The following is a 17,183-nucleotide window of genomic DNA, read 5'->3' as shown; positions in this document are numbered from 1 at the left end:
ACATGATTATAAATGAATTCTGATCACATTTTCTACAATGAGATAAATGACTTGGGATTTGAAACCAGATGCTTTTAATTACTGATTTTCTTTGTTACATGAACCTCAGCTCCGCACCTGTACATTGTTCTTTCTTTGGACAGATGTACCGATGCCCCTTTTGCGTGCTCAGATCCATAACAATGAGATAAATTATGATGGGTTCTTGGCTTCCTCCATTGAAAATGTTTTCAGCTGTCAGAGATATCTGTTTCTTGTTATTGGTTTTAGTGCTTTTGAAAGAAAGACTAAAAACACTGACTTGTGTATTCTATTATAAATGAAGAGTACTCTCCTGTGGAAGCCACAATGAATGAATGATGGATCTTCTTGGTCCCAAGAACTGTTATAAAAACTGTGTAGGTATTGATTTTTCCAGAGTACTTCTAGAGAGTAAAAATTTGTTTCCTACAAAGATTCTAGCAATTCCTATTCAATTTATTTATGTGAACTCACAAACTTAAAGATGAACAAAATATGGACATAAGTGGTTAAACACCTAAGAGAGTGTGAGAGTAATGAGGATTGGGTACAAAAATATATTTCTAGATCTGGCCATGGACTCTGGCTCTTCAAGGAGATAGTATAATCTATTGTAAAGAAACGCTCACAATTCTTTCACTGGTTTTGGCCAATTTCTTAAATCTTATCCCATGAAACAGTCACTCTCCAGAAGCCAAGCCACTTGCAAACAACAGTGAAACTCTTAAAGCTACAAGATGAGTCTGGTCCCATCTCATGTAAAAGGACCCACCGAACCCTTTGCTATGCCACCACTCCCAGCAGCATCCGGCTTCCACTGCCTGTTGCCAAAGTATAATATTGTAGTAGGACAAGCAAGAATCAGCACACAAGATTTTATCCTGCATATTGGTTTCTACCTTAAAAACATCAAATCTGGTGTTCCCTGGTTGAGCTAGAAGGGAGCCTCTGTGTACCTTGTGTTACTTGCAGTAAAGGGGGATGAAGGACTAAACAGAGATCTCTTTACAGGGAAGTATTTCTGTGGTATTTGTATTAACAGGTGCTAACAAGCACGCAAACAAAAATCCTGATGTCTAAGCAGCCTGATTAAAATGCCTCTTTTCATTTGATTGTTTTTAAGTCCTGTTGCTTGTGATTGTATATGGGTAAGTGGCTCTTGGGGGGAGCTGGAAAACAGTCTGAACTGGCTGCAGTTAGCTGGTGGGAAGCCTGGGCAAAAGAGAGCTGTGTGACCGCTTTCCTCTAATCCTGATTTCTTAATCCTTTACACTAAAGACTCACCATAATTATAAGACTGGCTTCAGAGTTCTCATCAATCATCACCTATGAACATCGTCGATGTCTTAATCTCACTAGTTCTTCATTTACCAATGTGTTTACAGAGCAGAAATGACCTAACTTACCACAGGAACATAAAAAAATAGTTTCCCTTTCCTTCTTGGAGACGCATCATCCTCCAGGTAAAGTTATCACTTGTCAGCACCCCCCAGGCTTTTTTGGAGAATATAAGTGCTGTGTGTTACGGACGACCCGTGTGACTGAGGGCCTCACAGTCACATAGAGAAGGACTGTGTTCAGATCCTACAAAGTGACCTTGTTAAGTCATTAAGCTAAATTGGTGCAAATCCCTAGCTTGGTGCCACCACTCAAACTCATTTAACTTTGGTCCTATCAGTTTCGTTTAAGCTGATAATTTATCACACTAAATATGTTAAACTGGGATAAGTGGATCTACACAGCTGGTTAATGAATGAAACTAGGTACATTTTTTAAATGACTTAGATAAGACCTTTTAAAAAAAAAGGAATGCAGATAAAACCRAATGCAACATGCACCTAAAATTCAATACTAAAATTTGTGTTTCCATCTTCATACTGCTACAAATCAAAAGGTACTATTTTTGCACTGGGCAAAATGAAACTGAGCTAGATATTATGCATGGCAAATGCTACTAGAAATGCTAAAACAACACTTCACTACCTGAAATAAAAAATAAATATATATTTAAACCTGGATCATGACAAGCCCACTTTCTGGATGCCAAAATATTTCTCAGCCACACACTTTTAGGTTAATTAATATCAATATAAGTTAATGTAAAATTATTTAGTCTAACATGCACTCCATACTAGAATTTGAAAAAATACTCTCCATATTGTATAAAGCCAGTGTAAATACATTTGGTAATGAAGTCAGATTTTGTTAGAACATTTTCAAGTGAATTAGATAATTTTGTCAAACTATTTAAATGTCTTAGCAAACCATTTGGGAAAATTGACTGCTGCACTTGATATTGACTTTGGCAAAAGAAGGTATAACATATTTTTTTTATTTAAAAAAAAAAGCTTTTAAATCAAATTCTGAATCTTCTGTCAAACTTGAGTAGACTATTTGTACTCTGCCTCATGTAGTTTTTGGCATCTTGCGTATTTGATGACTCAGTAATTAGATTTCTTGATAGTAATCATTTGGTTCATTCCACAGACTTAAACTATGCAATCCAGTCTTGTCATCATCCTGATTCACAGTATAGAAATTCTTTGCATTTATTTAAACATGAATGCTGCGACAGCTGACAAATGAGGCAAAACATTGTATGTGAGCCAGAAAGCTAGAGCAGTTAATATGAAGAAAGGTAGTGTTAGGTGTTTCTTTCCTATTGTAAACCATATATATTTTATATGAGTAATGGCATACTGCTATGAACTGGCAAAGGTGTAACAGTTCTGTAATTCAGTGGTTCCAAGCATTAGGTTATTAAGTGATTTTGCCCTGTTAAATGGATGAATGCTTTCCACAAAACTGTGCTAAATGAAATTTGAGGACTATTAGTTCACACTAAACTTTCTGTATTTGCAATTAAAATGTCAGGTATGGACTTTATTTCAGCAGTCATTACTAATGTAACCATAAACAATTAAAACACAGCAAAAAGATCTTGGACTGGGTAAGGTAATGCTGAATGCAGGTTATTTTGAGTTTAGAAAATGATATTTGAGATGCTGAAAAATTCCAAGTCATTATGTCATGAAACTAGATACCCTGTTTTAAAATAACCTTTCAAAAATACATTCTACTCTCAGTTCCCTGATGTTTGGCTCATGGTTAGAATCCTGTTATCATCCAAGCCTTACATTTTGTCACAAAAAATCAACTATGGTGTTTCTGCAAAGGCTTTGCATTACTTAAGTATATAAGCATTGAGCTAATTATTCAGCACAGTTGTCTCCTCTGAGAAAGAAGTTATTCTGCTAAAACTGAAGACAGCAGAGACCATTCTGATGTAAAACTTTTACCTAGGCAAATGATCAAAACGTCTGTAGGAGGAGCTCAATACAAAACTGGGTTCACTCGGAACAGCGTTTCTGCTGAAAGAGAAGTGCCATGCTCTGAATGGAGACACGAGGGACCACGAGGAGAATTCATCYGGGAGCTTCAGAGCCCTCAAAGTGCAAAACTGCCTATTGCCCTCATTCTGGTAAAGTCTTTGTTTTCATTTCTTATTAATAGTTCCAAAAGGGGAAGTGCCTTGGAAACAAATCCACCTCTCCTGGCAGCCTATTAAATCCTTCTTATAGCATATCTGTAGCTTGATTATTCCTTTCTTGGTTGGGATTTTTCACGGTAACTCTCCTGTGAAGCCGCTCCGAGAATCAGCTCGCAGAGGAGACAGCTGAGCCGTGCACTGGGGCGCTGTGAGAGAGAAGCACCCTACGGCCCCGGCTCATATAGTCCTGCTTTGCAGGGGAAAAACCAGCTCGTGGTTACCTGCATTTTGGACTCTCAGTCTCCCTTCTGCCTGTTTGCACTCACCGCCTTCTTTGCTACAGAAAGCCTCCCATTTATCTGGTGGAACTTGCCCGTAAATCCCCTTGGTAGGGCATGAGGCTGCCAATAGGAAACACAAGGTCAGGAAACATGCTGRGCCGGGCAGGGAGGGAGAAGGGGTGGGCTCTACCACAGACATCTTATGGGACCTTTTYGATATAATTTAGGGACAGAACAGGTCTGTTCCTGCTTTGGGTAGATAATGCRTGGTACATTGGCAGCGCACTGGTACCTGCTGCTGGCACTGGCCCCAAGAGATGGCTCAAGGAGGAACAGTGTAGAGAAGCTGAGCTTGCTGCAGCATTTGTTCCCCAATTAAGGTCAAATTAATTTGTTCCTCATTGGATTTCCTCAACTGGATTGTTCTTCAATTACTCTGGGAGTAATTTTCCTTACAGTCCCCTTTCCAYGCCACAAACACCCCACCTTCTGCCATTTGTTTAAAGAGTACAAATAGAAACAATCTTTCTGGGYTGTTCTTTCCCCCTCTATAAGAAGGGATGGAGCAGTCACTGGACTAGGATGGAAGAAATCTACATTCAGTTCCTGGCTTTGCTAGAGATTCCCAACATGTTTTCAGGAAAAAAATATCCATTGATCTTTCTYTATCCCAGGTTTCCATCAGCAAAGTAAAATCACAGTTCCCTCCCTGTCCACAGTGCTGGGAAGGTAAAATGTTTAATATAAACTTGAGGTTTAATTTGCATGAGTGTAGGCACCATAAAAACTTCTAAACAGAATGATCAGAGCAGAATTTTATGGAGATTCTTTCTGTTCAGAAGATGTTTTGAGATCCTTGAACCAATGGTGCTATATAAATATCAGATACTGTAGAAATTTCTTAATGCAGTCTATACAATTAATGTGATAATATACCCTTCACTGATTAGACTCTTACTGGTTAATGCTTGCGCAGACATATATTGCAGAAAATCCTAATAAAGCAAGAAAGTGTAAAGAGCCTGCCACTCACACACAAAGTAAGTCTTACTAAAGCAAACGCTGCCTTATTTTTCAGTGAGTCACAGTCTGATTTCTTACTCCTTGATGAATTTCTCATTTTAGCTGAGAGAAGTTCTCTCCACATACCCAAACCTATGAGAAGTTATCAACGAAGAATTAAAAAAGAAATTATAAAACACAAACGCAATTGCACTCTATGAGAAAAAACACTCAATGTATTTTTTTTAAAGACAAGGCTGTGAGCAACCTGACAATAATGTCTAAGTTTGACCTGCTTTGAGTGGTGGTTGGATGAGGTGACCTTCTGAGGTTCTTTCCAACCTAAATTATTCAATGATTCTAAAACTAACAAAATTATTTAGTTTGGGCCAGTGCTTTTTAATCATACAGCGTCCATGCAAAGAAAAATAACCAATTAGTCATTCATCATCATGCCAGACAGGTCAAGCATGTTTCACACACATACCCTTCCCTGGCACTCTCCAGCGGTGACTGATGGTGATGTGGACTGGCAAGGGTGGAGTCAAGTGGATGGTGTCTTGCAGGGATGTCATGAGGAGGCAGCAGTACACCTGGTGAGGGACCGTTATGGTTAGCGCTGGAACCACTGTACATGCCTGTGAACAAACAAGCATCATTTTGYAAACCAAACAAGCAAAGAAAGGAGCATCCAATGCCCGACAGTCTCTGACTCCTTCCCTACCCAGCCCCACCACAGCAGCACTTTTGCCGGGGGAGTCATACTGCCAAGGAGGGATCCTCATCCTCTTGTGAAATCCCTAGAGTAGCTCATGGAAATCGTTAAGACTTTTTCATATTTTTACATAGGTGAAAGCTACATGGAGCTGGCACTGAGACAAGGAGAGAGAAAGCAGATGTTCAGCTCTCTGGTCTGGAGCGATTCAGCCTCTTTGGTGCTATGGAGACCTGAGATCCTTCCATCCACAGGCAGAAGGTGAAAGATGGTTGTAGGACAAGCTGCTCTAAGTCATTTCCAGATCCAGGAGCCTGCAAACACCTCCTCAGAGAAATGTTAGAAAATGTGCCTGTGCTCGGGATAGCACTCAAAACTGTATCAAGATATTTTGACACTTGTCTCCCCTCCAACCCTCTCAGGCGTTCTGTCTCCTTCCTGCTGTGACTGCAGACCTGCAAGCTCTCGTCCTGATAGCTGGCATAACTTAGCAGGACTCACACCCTGCCCTCACCAGGCTTCTCCATGAGAATTTGCAGTACTTTTTTTTGTTGTTTTTCACCTCAAATATTTTAATTTGGGAATGACTGTTGACTAGTGTGGTCCTGGACATCCTGGACCAATTAAAACTTTCACCTCTTGATGCAAATAAATTCCCAACAAATTACATGTAAAGAGGAGTGAGAAGGTATTTTCAATGTGACCAAGCAACCAAAAGGTTCACTAGTGCATAGAGGTACTGAAGGAGTGTTGATGTTGTTCCAGTTTTTTAGGACTCTGGTTACTCTCCTCTGGTCATGGCAGCCAGGCACCAGCAGTCAAGTGTCTATCATGTCCTCAAGCACATACTCTGTTGAGGAAGCTATATAAGTCCAGGACTGTTGGATTAAGATGCTGGAATTAAGCTTTTTGCTTATAGTCCCCTTATAAAAAGTAGGACTGGCTCCTACGAAGGGCAATTGTCAGAATGGTCCTTCTTTTCTCAGCTTCTGTGCCCACCTCCTCCTCTTCTAGCAAGCTTGCCTGCAATTCACCTCCCAGAGTTATGGAGCAGCAGGTTCCTCCCAGGGAATCTGTACGCTACAGAGGAGGACCAGGGCACCCACTGCCATCATACTCTCAGAGGTGAGGGGGTAAATGAAGTTTGTCAGCTCCCACAGAGTCCAGCTACAGCACACTAGATCACATGCCCTCTGAGGCCTAGTTCCTTTGCCTCCTCTCCTCCTGTAGGATTTGCCTTTCCCCTCGTACTCAGTGAGTGCAGAGCTACACACTCAGGAAAATGGAGCCGAGGGACAGCTATGCTTTGCCTTGTCTACTGTCACTGCCAAGGCTCGGGATGACAGTCTTCCCAAACTCCCTCGGTGACATGAGACAAGCAGAATGCTGCAGGAGCGTTTGGAGCCACAGGGAATGTGTGGCAGCCCTCAGAAAGGATGAGCCACTGCTGAACATCAGCATATGTTTCCGTTTGACTGAAGAGCAGAACCACTAAGGCAAGAGTCCAGCCACCTTTGTCAGGGGCTTCAGATGAGTCAAAAACCTCTCATGAACAGTGAGTCCTCAGCTGTTGACAGATCTAAAAGAACAAAAACGAACCGCATCATCTTCGTCTCCTGCTAGACAGAACATTTGTCAACCAGTCAGGAAAACCAACTTGCTTTCTGCTCAGAAAGCCTGACAGAAGGGGCTTTAAGAAGTCAGATGTGCCCAGGTGACACTAGGATTTATTCRTCAAAGCCTCTTCTGATAATGGTAAGTTAGTAGCTAGGAGGAACTTTGTGAGAATGTCATTATTCTACTGGTGGTTTCAGCCTGTTTTATAAAGCAATAGTTTCCACTTCCCCCAAATCCTTGCTATTCATACATTCATTGGCAGGCTTGGAAGATGAGTCAAATGCCAACTGGACCTTGACCGTACAGTATCAGTTCAGACTTCAGCTATATCTCCTTCCACACACAGCCCAGGTACATTGGCAACACAGCCTGGAGCAAAATGCTGAATCTAAAGAAAGATGTTTGTGCTTTCTGGGGCTATCAGGCTATTACTGGCCCTTGTCGATAACTCACTCAAAAAGCTCAGAAAACCTCAAAAGATATAGTTTGAGCAGTGCAGTGGCCAGTAAATACACTCAAATATTTTATCTTACAATCCCACCCCAATACAGTTCATGAATGTTTAAGAGGCCACCCTGGGGACTCCCTTACTGTATCAGCTGTTGAGCTTCTTTGCTTTGGGTGGATGAAGACGACAGTGCTCTCTGTCACTGACTGTGGCAGCATAGTATCTGATTCTCAGCTCCCATTCAGTTTATTGCTTTTATTTAATTAAATAAAAGCCAGTGAGGATAAAAATCACAATCTGCAYGCCCCTTGAGAGAAGTAAGAAAATGCAGAAAAACGCCCCCACGCATCCATATGTTCCAGGGCCTTGTCCTGCCTGGTTCCATGCACTCAGTACCACCCCATTAGAAAACAAAACGAACCCGGAGTCAGCACCACCAGTTTCTATCATCCCAACCAGGACCACCACGCAGAGAAGTTTAACCAGATGTGGAACTATGAGGGTGGTCACCCATTGCCCACTCTTGGGTTTCAACGATGGCTAGCCATGGTCCTCACCTCCCATTTAAAGCAGGGCTTCTTCYGTCCACCTTGGCGTTTATCCATCTTTTTACTGATCCCACCTTCCCTGGAAAATGCCCCTGCCTGGAGCATATGCGTGCTCAAAGCTTGTGGGGGGGGGGGGGGTCAGTATATCAGCGAGTTTTCCTACATCTTTCTTTACCAGAACACCCCTACTTCAGCTCAGTTTGACACGTGGTGTCTCCTGTCCCCACGTACCCCCAACCCTCGTCCCACCCCGCAGCTTGCACTGCCGCAGACGCAGACGCGCTGACACCCCGTCTGCACCACCCTGCTAGTTCGGCAGCCCACCGCAACATGGGCTGAAGCGCGTCAGGATAAAGCCAGCTGTCCCCATCTCCTCCGTGACACTTTGACTAACGTGGCGCTCTGCGTGCGCTGGCTGCTGCCAAGCGGCCTGCGCGGCAGCTGAGCCCTGCCTGCCTCTCCCTCGGCGGCAGCACTCGCTCTGGGTGCCGCTCGCTGCTAGCCGGCTGCCAGCATTCAGGCAGCTTGTCAGGACGCAATTATCTCGGAGGCGTTTGTCAAATGTGGTTGAACTTGGCTAACGGATTTAAAAAAAAATACAGTGGGGAAGGGGACACATGTGGACAGCGAGGCAAGCAAAGCGATTACGCAAGCCGTGCTTCCGAAGGGGATGAGACCACAGCCCGGGGCCTGACGTGCAAAACGCGCATCCCTCCGACGCGGGTTAGCGAGAGGACCGGGGGCAGCCGCACGGCGGCTTTCACATCAGCCGTAGCGACGTGTGCTCCTGGGCCCGGGCATGAGGCTCGGAGGCTGCATGGCCCTCCCATGGAGCTGGGCCACGTCCACCCCGAAGCTTCTGGAAAGCGAGAAAGCCGAAACGCGAGCCAAGGCAGACACCGCGCCGACTCCACTGGTCACCGCCGCTGCTCGCACGGGCGCCTGCCGGCAATTAGGAGCACTGCGAGGGCCATGTGGCGCGCAACGGCCGGTGGGATTTACTAGGAGATGCCACGTGGCTCTGCAGTGAGACATTAGTCACTTCTGTTGAGTCACTGAGAGCCTAATTGGTATTTATTTAGAGTTAAAAGTTGTTTTTTCTTTTACACAGTGCAAAACAAGGGCACTCCAAGAGAATATTACTTCCTTCAGGGGGACAGACCTTTCTCTGCACATGAGCACTATGYGTGTTATTATTCCAGAATTAAGAAACTAAAAGTTCGGACTTGCTGTCTTATTATGTGACTGAGAGAGCTGACAAACTTGCGTGCTATTTCAGCCATGACAATATATGACTGTTTATACCCCAGCGCTGCTCTCATTGCTATCCCATCCACCTTGTCTCCCAGAACGGACCAAGGTTTCTTTTTTCAATATGTTTAAAAATTCTCTTCTTTTTCAGTTTCTTCTCCCTTTTTTCCAGCAGCGAGCTATAATATTCTTGGTACCAGAGGTAACACAGAAGCCTCTGGAGTTGTTATAAATGACTGCTCCTGCAAGTGCAACCCAGCTCAGGACTGTGCACCTTGGGCCTCTTCACGCATTGACCATCTCAGCTTGTAAATACAGGTCATCAATCAATATTTTAAATGGCTTAGCCTTTAACCTTAACATCTGTTGCCAAAACAGTGCTCTGAGCATCTGTGACGAGCAGGGGCTTTTCATGATTTTTTTTTTTTTAAGCTTTATGCCAAGAGAGACCAGAAAAACAACAATGAAACAGAGAAATGCCTCCGTGGAGATACCTAAATGGAGATACCTCCATTTCAGGGAGAGTGACGTGAGTTCTTAGGCGCGGCTGGAGTCGAGTGCGTGCAGCCATGAAGCAATTTAGTTATGAGGAGGGAAAAAGGAAGAAGATCTAAGCAACCTCCAATGGGTTCCTCTCTGACAGCAGAACATTCCTTTTGCTCACTGTCTTAGTCCTAAGCACAAACCTGCTTTGAAGTTGGACACAGGGGATGGGAGCTTTTTAAATATTTCATTTTTGTATGATTGGCTTTCATCCCTGACATATTTAAAATGTGCTTTAACGTGGAGAAAGACAAACTGAAACTCTCCAGGAATCCAAGTGATCCCTAAAGCCCAGAGCTCTGCACATTAATAATGTGGTTTCTTTGAAAAAAAAAAACAAAAAACCAAAATAAAACAAAAAAAAGCCCAAACCATGAACATTTTCATATTTTTGAGTGGAATCAAAAAGGCATAATATACTGTATTTATCCACATGGTAGCCTATATAAAGAGTGTTACAGGTAATTCATCCAGAAATACTACCTTTGCTTACTTGAAAGCACAAACATGATCATTGCAAACTATAGATGGCAGCAGGAATGTCCTTATACTTTGACTGTGTAAGGATCAGCACTTTAACGTCTATGCCCTAAATAATGACAGAGGAACAGTTTTGCCTATGGAATTGTACTATGCGTAATATGAAGCAACTCCTGTTTCACTGTAAAACAATCTCTCAAATCTTGATTTATTTCCCCTGGCTCCTTCTCATACTGTGCATGTGATGGGGTCTCATGTGGGGTGACCCGATGCAAGTTTGGGGAAGATTTACTAGATTTTTTACAACATCCTGGTGATGGATTGATACAATCAGCAAAGAAATCATATTGGAGACAAGCTGGTATTATTGATAGATACGATCTGTAACTTCACAAGAGGTTCTCAGAACTGACACTGAGAGGTCAGGGGTGGTCTGTTTATCTGTGAGCTAGTAACTTTTTTCCTGTTTTACTGTGGCCACTTGAAATCTGAGGCTATTCCTGAGGTTATTAACTGCAGCCTGTTGTGAGGGAAATGTCACGGGTCTTTCCAGTCCTGCATGGAAGTGGGAGGCCGAGCCGCGCTTCAGCCATGCCGGACGGCCGCAGGCTGAGAGCAGAGGCCACGTGGTTGTCCTCACAGATCTGAAGAGTGCAGATGACAGAGCCACAGAGCTGAAATAGCCCCTCCAAGCCCCTCCGGCTTTCTGAGAAGCCACATCTGAATGCCCAGCACCAAGATGTCAGACTGACGGGTTATTTCCCTTTCCTACTACATTCTGTTCACTGGTTAAAGTCCTACATTTTAGTATAATTTAAACTAGAAAGGGGAATTGAAGATGTCAATCTGGATGAACTTTCTGTTTGTTTCTTTTAAGATTTGGAGTGAGAAAAAAAGCAGGATATTCTTGCTTCAGTAATTTAGTAATTTGCTCTTACAAAGCAAAATACATGAATAATAGGGCATCAGCTCTCTTCTTGGTGCAGGCGAACTAGGCCCAGACATTCTTGTTTTCTAATCCCAGTTCACCATTGGTTTTCTCTAAGCCTCAACAGAAACAAGCTAGGGTTTGTCTGGAAAGCTTGTGCCAAGTTACTAAACCAATTTAAAAACATATTTAGTAATAGCAAGGCAAACCTCTTCCATAGTGGAATTGAAATAGGATCAAGTGCATCTCAAATCAAGATAATTAACTTGGCTCTAAGCTAAATCATTTTAAGAATGATTTGGGATTTTAATATCACTGAAAGTTTCCTAATAAAGACCAAGTCCAAAAGTAATGTTTTCAAAAATGGCATCCCTGCCTTTTGGTGTCTCACCTTGGTTCTGCTCTGCAATCCAAAGACTGCAAACTGTCCTCAGCTCCGAGGCAAATCATGGGTATATCAGACTCCCCATTCCTCCTCCAAGACTAGGAATAGTCTCTCCATAACTGAGTTTAGTATGCCATACTGTCTAAGCAATTATGGAGTGAAAACAGTCAATTAATGTCCGTTACATCTTTTGTCTGGAGACTCTCTCCAGACCACACAAAGTGTTAGGTATAAAATGTTGCAGTAAATCTATCCCATTTCTAATATGCAGCTGCCATCAAAAAGCAAGCAGCATATTGGGATGCATCTGGAACATGACAGAGAATGACACAAGAAAATACTACAATGACAGCTTATAAATCAGGTGAATGGCCTCATCTGGAATTTTGTGTGTAGTGTTGGTTATTGCGTCTCAAAATGGATATTACAGAGATAGAGGGGTTTCCAGGCAGTAACAGGAATGACTCTCCAAAGGTAGGGACATTCCACCAAACCAGATCAAGTAAGAATCTATGTGCATATTCTTCTCACTGAACATCATCTGAAAGTTGCACATGCAAAATAAATCAAGGAAAATATTTTTTCAGAAAATATGTGGGCTGCAGAACTCACTGATACATGATGTTACTGCGGCCAAGAATGTATAAACATTCCAAAAAGGACTGAATAGTTACATGAAAAGAAGGCTATCCAGAGCTAAAACAGCTAAGTGAAAGGTTCTGCATTCCAGTCTCTAGAAACAGCGGAGGGACATAGGTGCCTTCACAGAGCGAGGCAGATGATAGCTGGGCTGACGGCCTGCGGAAGCTCCTGTCTCTCTCTGTTGGCCAAGCGAAGAGCCTAGCATTGCTACATCCCTGACTTCGGAGCTCAGCTGAGTTTCAGGAGTGCTGAATCTAGGTCTTAGTTTCAGCAGAAGGGACTGGAAGCAGCTTTTTCTCTTCAGACAAAATGTTCAGACAAATGTATTACATGACACATTTAGCACCATACTTATTAGAAATATTCTTACCTGTAATTAAATCATGATGACCTACAGATCTACCACATTTCCCATCCAAAATGTGCTGTGAAGATGTGTGGAGCTGTTGTATAGCTAAGCATTCACTTAGTACATCTTGTTCGATATCAGTACATGAATTTAGCTATAAGAGGAGGATAAAACAAACATTTTATTTCAAAGTAAACCAAATGAATTCTAATTAAATTCATGTGTCTTGTTTGCTTAAAGATTACATATAGAAGGAAGGAACAAAATGTCATTCTTAGGAACTTACTGTAATTGAGGATATATCTATTACTTGGTATTTCTAATTAGAGAGAATTTTGGTTTTCTTAAGCACACAAGTTAAGTGTGCTAATCTTAAATCAACAACAATTTGCTTCAGAAAATAATGTACCCTGTGTTTCTTCAAACCTTACTGAGTAATTTATCTGCATATTTTTAGCCTTCCAGTAGTTTCTTGGGTTCTGTGGCAAAAGGATTGCATCATGTTGTAACTGTGACACTTGGAAAGACATTTGATAGGGAAAGAAAAGCGTTTGTGCTTATCAGATTAGAACTGGTGGAATAATGTGCTGTCAGTAATGTGTAAGAGGTATCACTGATATGTCAGCTGTTCTCCATGTAAATTAAAGCTCTGGCAAAAGTGTCTGAAGCAAACTCTTGAAAACCACAATGTCGATCATATTAAAAACAGCAGGAGAGGAGAATTAAGAAAGAAAAGCATTTCTAATTCTCTTTCAAACATGCTGATGTTGCCAAGCTTTTGTCATAATACAGTGCTCACATTACACAAACAGCCATCATATTCTATAGCCATTAATAAATAGTTATTGTCTTGAAGTTTACAGTTTTGCATACCGATCTCCCCTGGGTTTGGTTATTCTAAATAAAAGGTCCAGGCAAACCTATTTAGAATTCTGCTATACAGCCATTTGTTTGTTCAAGATAAACATCTAACATTTGGATCTCAAAATGCATCTGCAGCCAATTAAACCTAAACTACTACTAAATTAACAGCTAACTTTCTCATATTTTGTTTTTGTAAAGCCTTTGAGAACAACCAAACATTACCACTGCAGGCTTCTTCTAAGGTACGGACTATTCAGAGCTCTTTTAATGCAAGTCTCAGCTCARGGCATTTTATTTTATATCGAAGATGGCACATTTTGGTAGCATGTCTCAGCCTAGACATGTGGGCAGAGCAGCCTGTTAACTTTTCTTTCTTGGCTAAGCCACTTCCACTCAGAACTCCGGGGAAGCTGATACCAACAGACGGCTGCCTGCGCAGAGTCATAACCAAAAATGACCAAGCAAATGTAAACAGTCTTTTCCCCTTTTTTCCTAAATCTGAAAGCCAAAGTAGTCTGTCACTGTTTCAAAAACACTGAGTTTTACTTAGTTGTGAAAGGATTTTTCTTTTCCTATACTATGTTTAAGCAAAATATTTGTTTTGTTTATTATTTCTTTATGAATCAGATTCGTTTTGATCGCTTTTAACAAAGCTTGATCAAAATGCACTTTAAATCTGCTGCTCTTTTCAGAGGCCTATTAAGTTAAAGGAAAAAAGACACAGGATCAAATATTCATCAACTTATCATGCATAAATGAGACAGGAAATCTGAAGATGATTTCTAACCACTGGAGGAGCGCAGATTTAGAATGGTCTACCAAATAAGTGTGGGAGGCTACGAACCAACATTATTTTAAGATGGACTTGATAAGTCTATGCGAGGGTTTGTATATGTTAGAAGGAAAATTCCTGAACCTAGGAAATTAAGAGATATGAAAGCCTGGATATTTGATGTCTTGGTATATCTAAGCAGCTCAGACTTGTGACTTGTGTGTACTGCATTCACCCTGGATCGCTTCTATGCTTCAGGCCTCCCACTGGTTATCCAGGAAGTACTTTTTGCCCCTTAATACAAGTCTAGATTTAGGGTTTTTTCCCACCTTCCTCTGCAAAACTGGAAATTGGCCTCAGCTGGAGATGGGGTGTAACAGTGGGGACTGCTTCTTTGTCCAAACCCAAAGGATGTTAACATGTTAATGCATTCACCAGTACACAGAGTTGAACAAATGATACCCATGTTTGGTGTTAGGAAATAATTCTCTCCTTCCTTTCCCCAAGAGGTATGTCAGCAACCACAGGAAAGAAAGACGGGGGGGTCTCTCCTTTGGAATGGGGCCTGGTTGCTCTCCAGGATCAGCTAAGAATTTCATATAATAAAACCCTGCTTGTCACAAAGATATGGGTATAGCGAAAGACACTGGTGATACAGTCAACCTCTTCCTGTGGCCTATTACAGTTTTGGCTTTTGGCAACACTCTCAGTAAAACCTAAAGGTTGCTCTTGGCTCTTGGGAAGTGTTTTGCAACATGTGGTGTGGGAGGGATGTGCAGAGGACRTTCGGTGGAACCTTCTAAAGCAGAAACCTGTGGTGTAACCACATTACTTGATAATACAAAACTGGGCTGGCAAACTGGGTGATCCCTTCCAGTCCTCTGCTCTACTATTGTCTCCTCTCTCCATATGCTCCTCTCTTTGCTCTCCAGTGCTTCTAGCACTTACCTTTGACTTTTTTCCAAACTAGCTGCTCCCTAGCTCTATCTTGCCATGCTGTCATTTCTGCTCTGTCCTCCATCCTTTAAACATGCCTTGCCGTCTCATCCGTGATGCTCTCGGCAGGGGCAAGGTGGCTGAGGGAAGACACCATTGCTGCTTATTGAACTAATTGTAACTGCTTGCTACGGCTAATCTTCCCTTCCCTTCTTGGGCCTCATGTATGTACATGGTCTGGCCTGTCACAGACCAGTTTWGTGGGGTCTCAGTCATCTTTTTACACAGTGTGTGTAAAAACGAGTAATAAACAAGGCTCTGATCCTGCACTGGTGCCTTTAAGCATCCCCATTTAATAAAGAGTTCAAGTTTTAGCCCATAGGAGCCATTTAAAAATACTTATTTGGATCTAATATTAGTGAACATGTAATTCCAGCAGTCTGGGTTTGGAATGATTTAGAAACACATTTAAAATACAGTTGTAGTAATCCAGAGAGAAGTGGGAGATTTTCATTCTTACCTATTAAAAATTAAAATTTCCATACTATTCTTAGTTTTGCTTCTGTTTTAAATGATCTGCTAACATGTATTTACCACATGACTGCAGAGGCTAAATGTATAGACATTGTATGTGAATGAGAGCAGAATGTGGTCTTGTGTATAAAGATGAACAAGAAAGAAATGCTTGCAATAAAAGTCTGAGGCACAGTGAAATTACAGGGTTGTGGCATTAAAAGCACAACAATATAAAGTGAACTGGTTAGCAAAAGTGATTAAAATCCAACAGGAAAACTAGCTCAACTTGAGTTTTCTTTTAGCAACACTGCAGAGAAAATGATTTCAAAATACATAAACTAATGGTAAATTTAAAATAACCATATCAAGGAGACGTGGAGACGTGTCACTCTTTGCCTGGTGGGTCTTACCTTCTTACGCACCTGCTGTTCTTTGGCTGAATGAGCTTTCACATGTTTGCGCAGAGAGCTGGGGTCGGTGTAGCGTTTGGAGCAGCCAGGAATCTGACAGGCATACGGTTTCTGTAAATGTGAGGACAGGGAAAAGATTTCATCTTCATCTGCATCTACTTTCCATATATGAAGGCTGCACTGAACCACCAGCACACAGAGCGCTGAAGGACAGCCATTTCTGTGAGACACAGTGCTAAGCCTGAGCTGTTTGCTCTGCTTGCCGCTTCCAGACTGGCAAACCCCTCTCTCTAGGTACACAAGCCAGACATGGTGCAAACAGAAGAACAGCACTGACAGCTCCGATTTTGCACTCCATGCAAGCGCTGAGAGCACTTGACACCTCTGTGCTTTGGGGTACTGATTACTGGGCTGAATTAAATGCTAATGAGATGCAATTAGATGGGTTTTGAGAACATTAAGTTTTTTCTAGCATTTACAGTATACAAAATGATTCTGAGATCACTCAGTATAATTATAAATAGAAAAGGTCTGATTTCTAATGCTGATTTACCACTTGTTTTACAAAAACTGTGCTCCATATGCAGCAAAGCAAAACTGAAAGCATTGAACACATTTGCTTTCCTTCATATCTTGTTCCTGTTTTAAATAATAGGAACAAWGCCCTTCTTTTTACAACTCCTAACCAAACAAACTGCATCAAACATTAACATCCAAGCAAATCAATACAAAGAAAAAAATGCGGTATTGTTGGTCTTGTTGGGGAGACCTTTCCAGCTGCTTTTGGTATCCATCAGAGCTTGCCACTTCTACGTGGCACAATATGAGCACTCTCTCCTGGGGAAAACCATCCTAGTCTGGGCAAGCCATTCCAGTGCATTTTTCTCATATGAAAATAAATAAATAGGACACTCCAATTAACTGTTCATTCTGGAGTCCCAATAATCGAAGGACTCACGATGTTCTTCTCTTAATTATGCCTACT

The 17,183-nt window shown here is 41.9% G+C and overlaps 1 protein-coding gene across 1 annotated transcript in view; it reads right to left on the bottom strand.

Moving 5' to 3' along the window:
* Positions 1 to 17,183, bottom strand: part of GLIS1 (GLIS family zinc finger 1) — a 201,371-nt gene that overhangs the window by 17,974 nt on the left and 166,214 nt on the right. Inside the window, exons 5-7 of the mRNA XM_026086952.1 lie at positions 16,199 to 16,309; positions 12,722 to 12,854; positions 5,282 to 5,432 (exon numbers count right to left, since the gene is read on the bottom strand). Of these exons, the coding sequence (XP_025942737.1) occupies positions 5,282 to 5,432; positions 12,722 to 12,854; positions 16,199 to 16,309 (395 nt within the window). The remainder of the gene's footprint in view (positions 1 to 5,281; positions 5,433 to 12,721; positions 12,855 to 16,198; positions 16,310 to 17,183) is intronic.

This window comes from Apteryx rowi, unplaced genomic scaffold (assembly GCF_003343035.1).
Source record: "Apteryx rowi isolate R43461 unplaced genomic scaffold, aptRow1 scaffold_7, whole genome shotgun sequence".
NCBI classification, from domain to species: Eukaryota; Metazoa; Chordata; class Aves; order Apterygiformes; family Apterygidae; genus Apteryx; species Apteryx rowi.
This window is presented reverse-complemented; position numbering and strand designations above follow the sequence as displayed.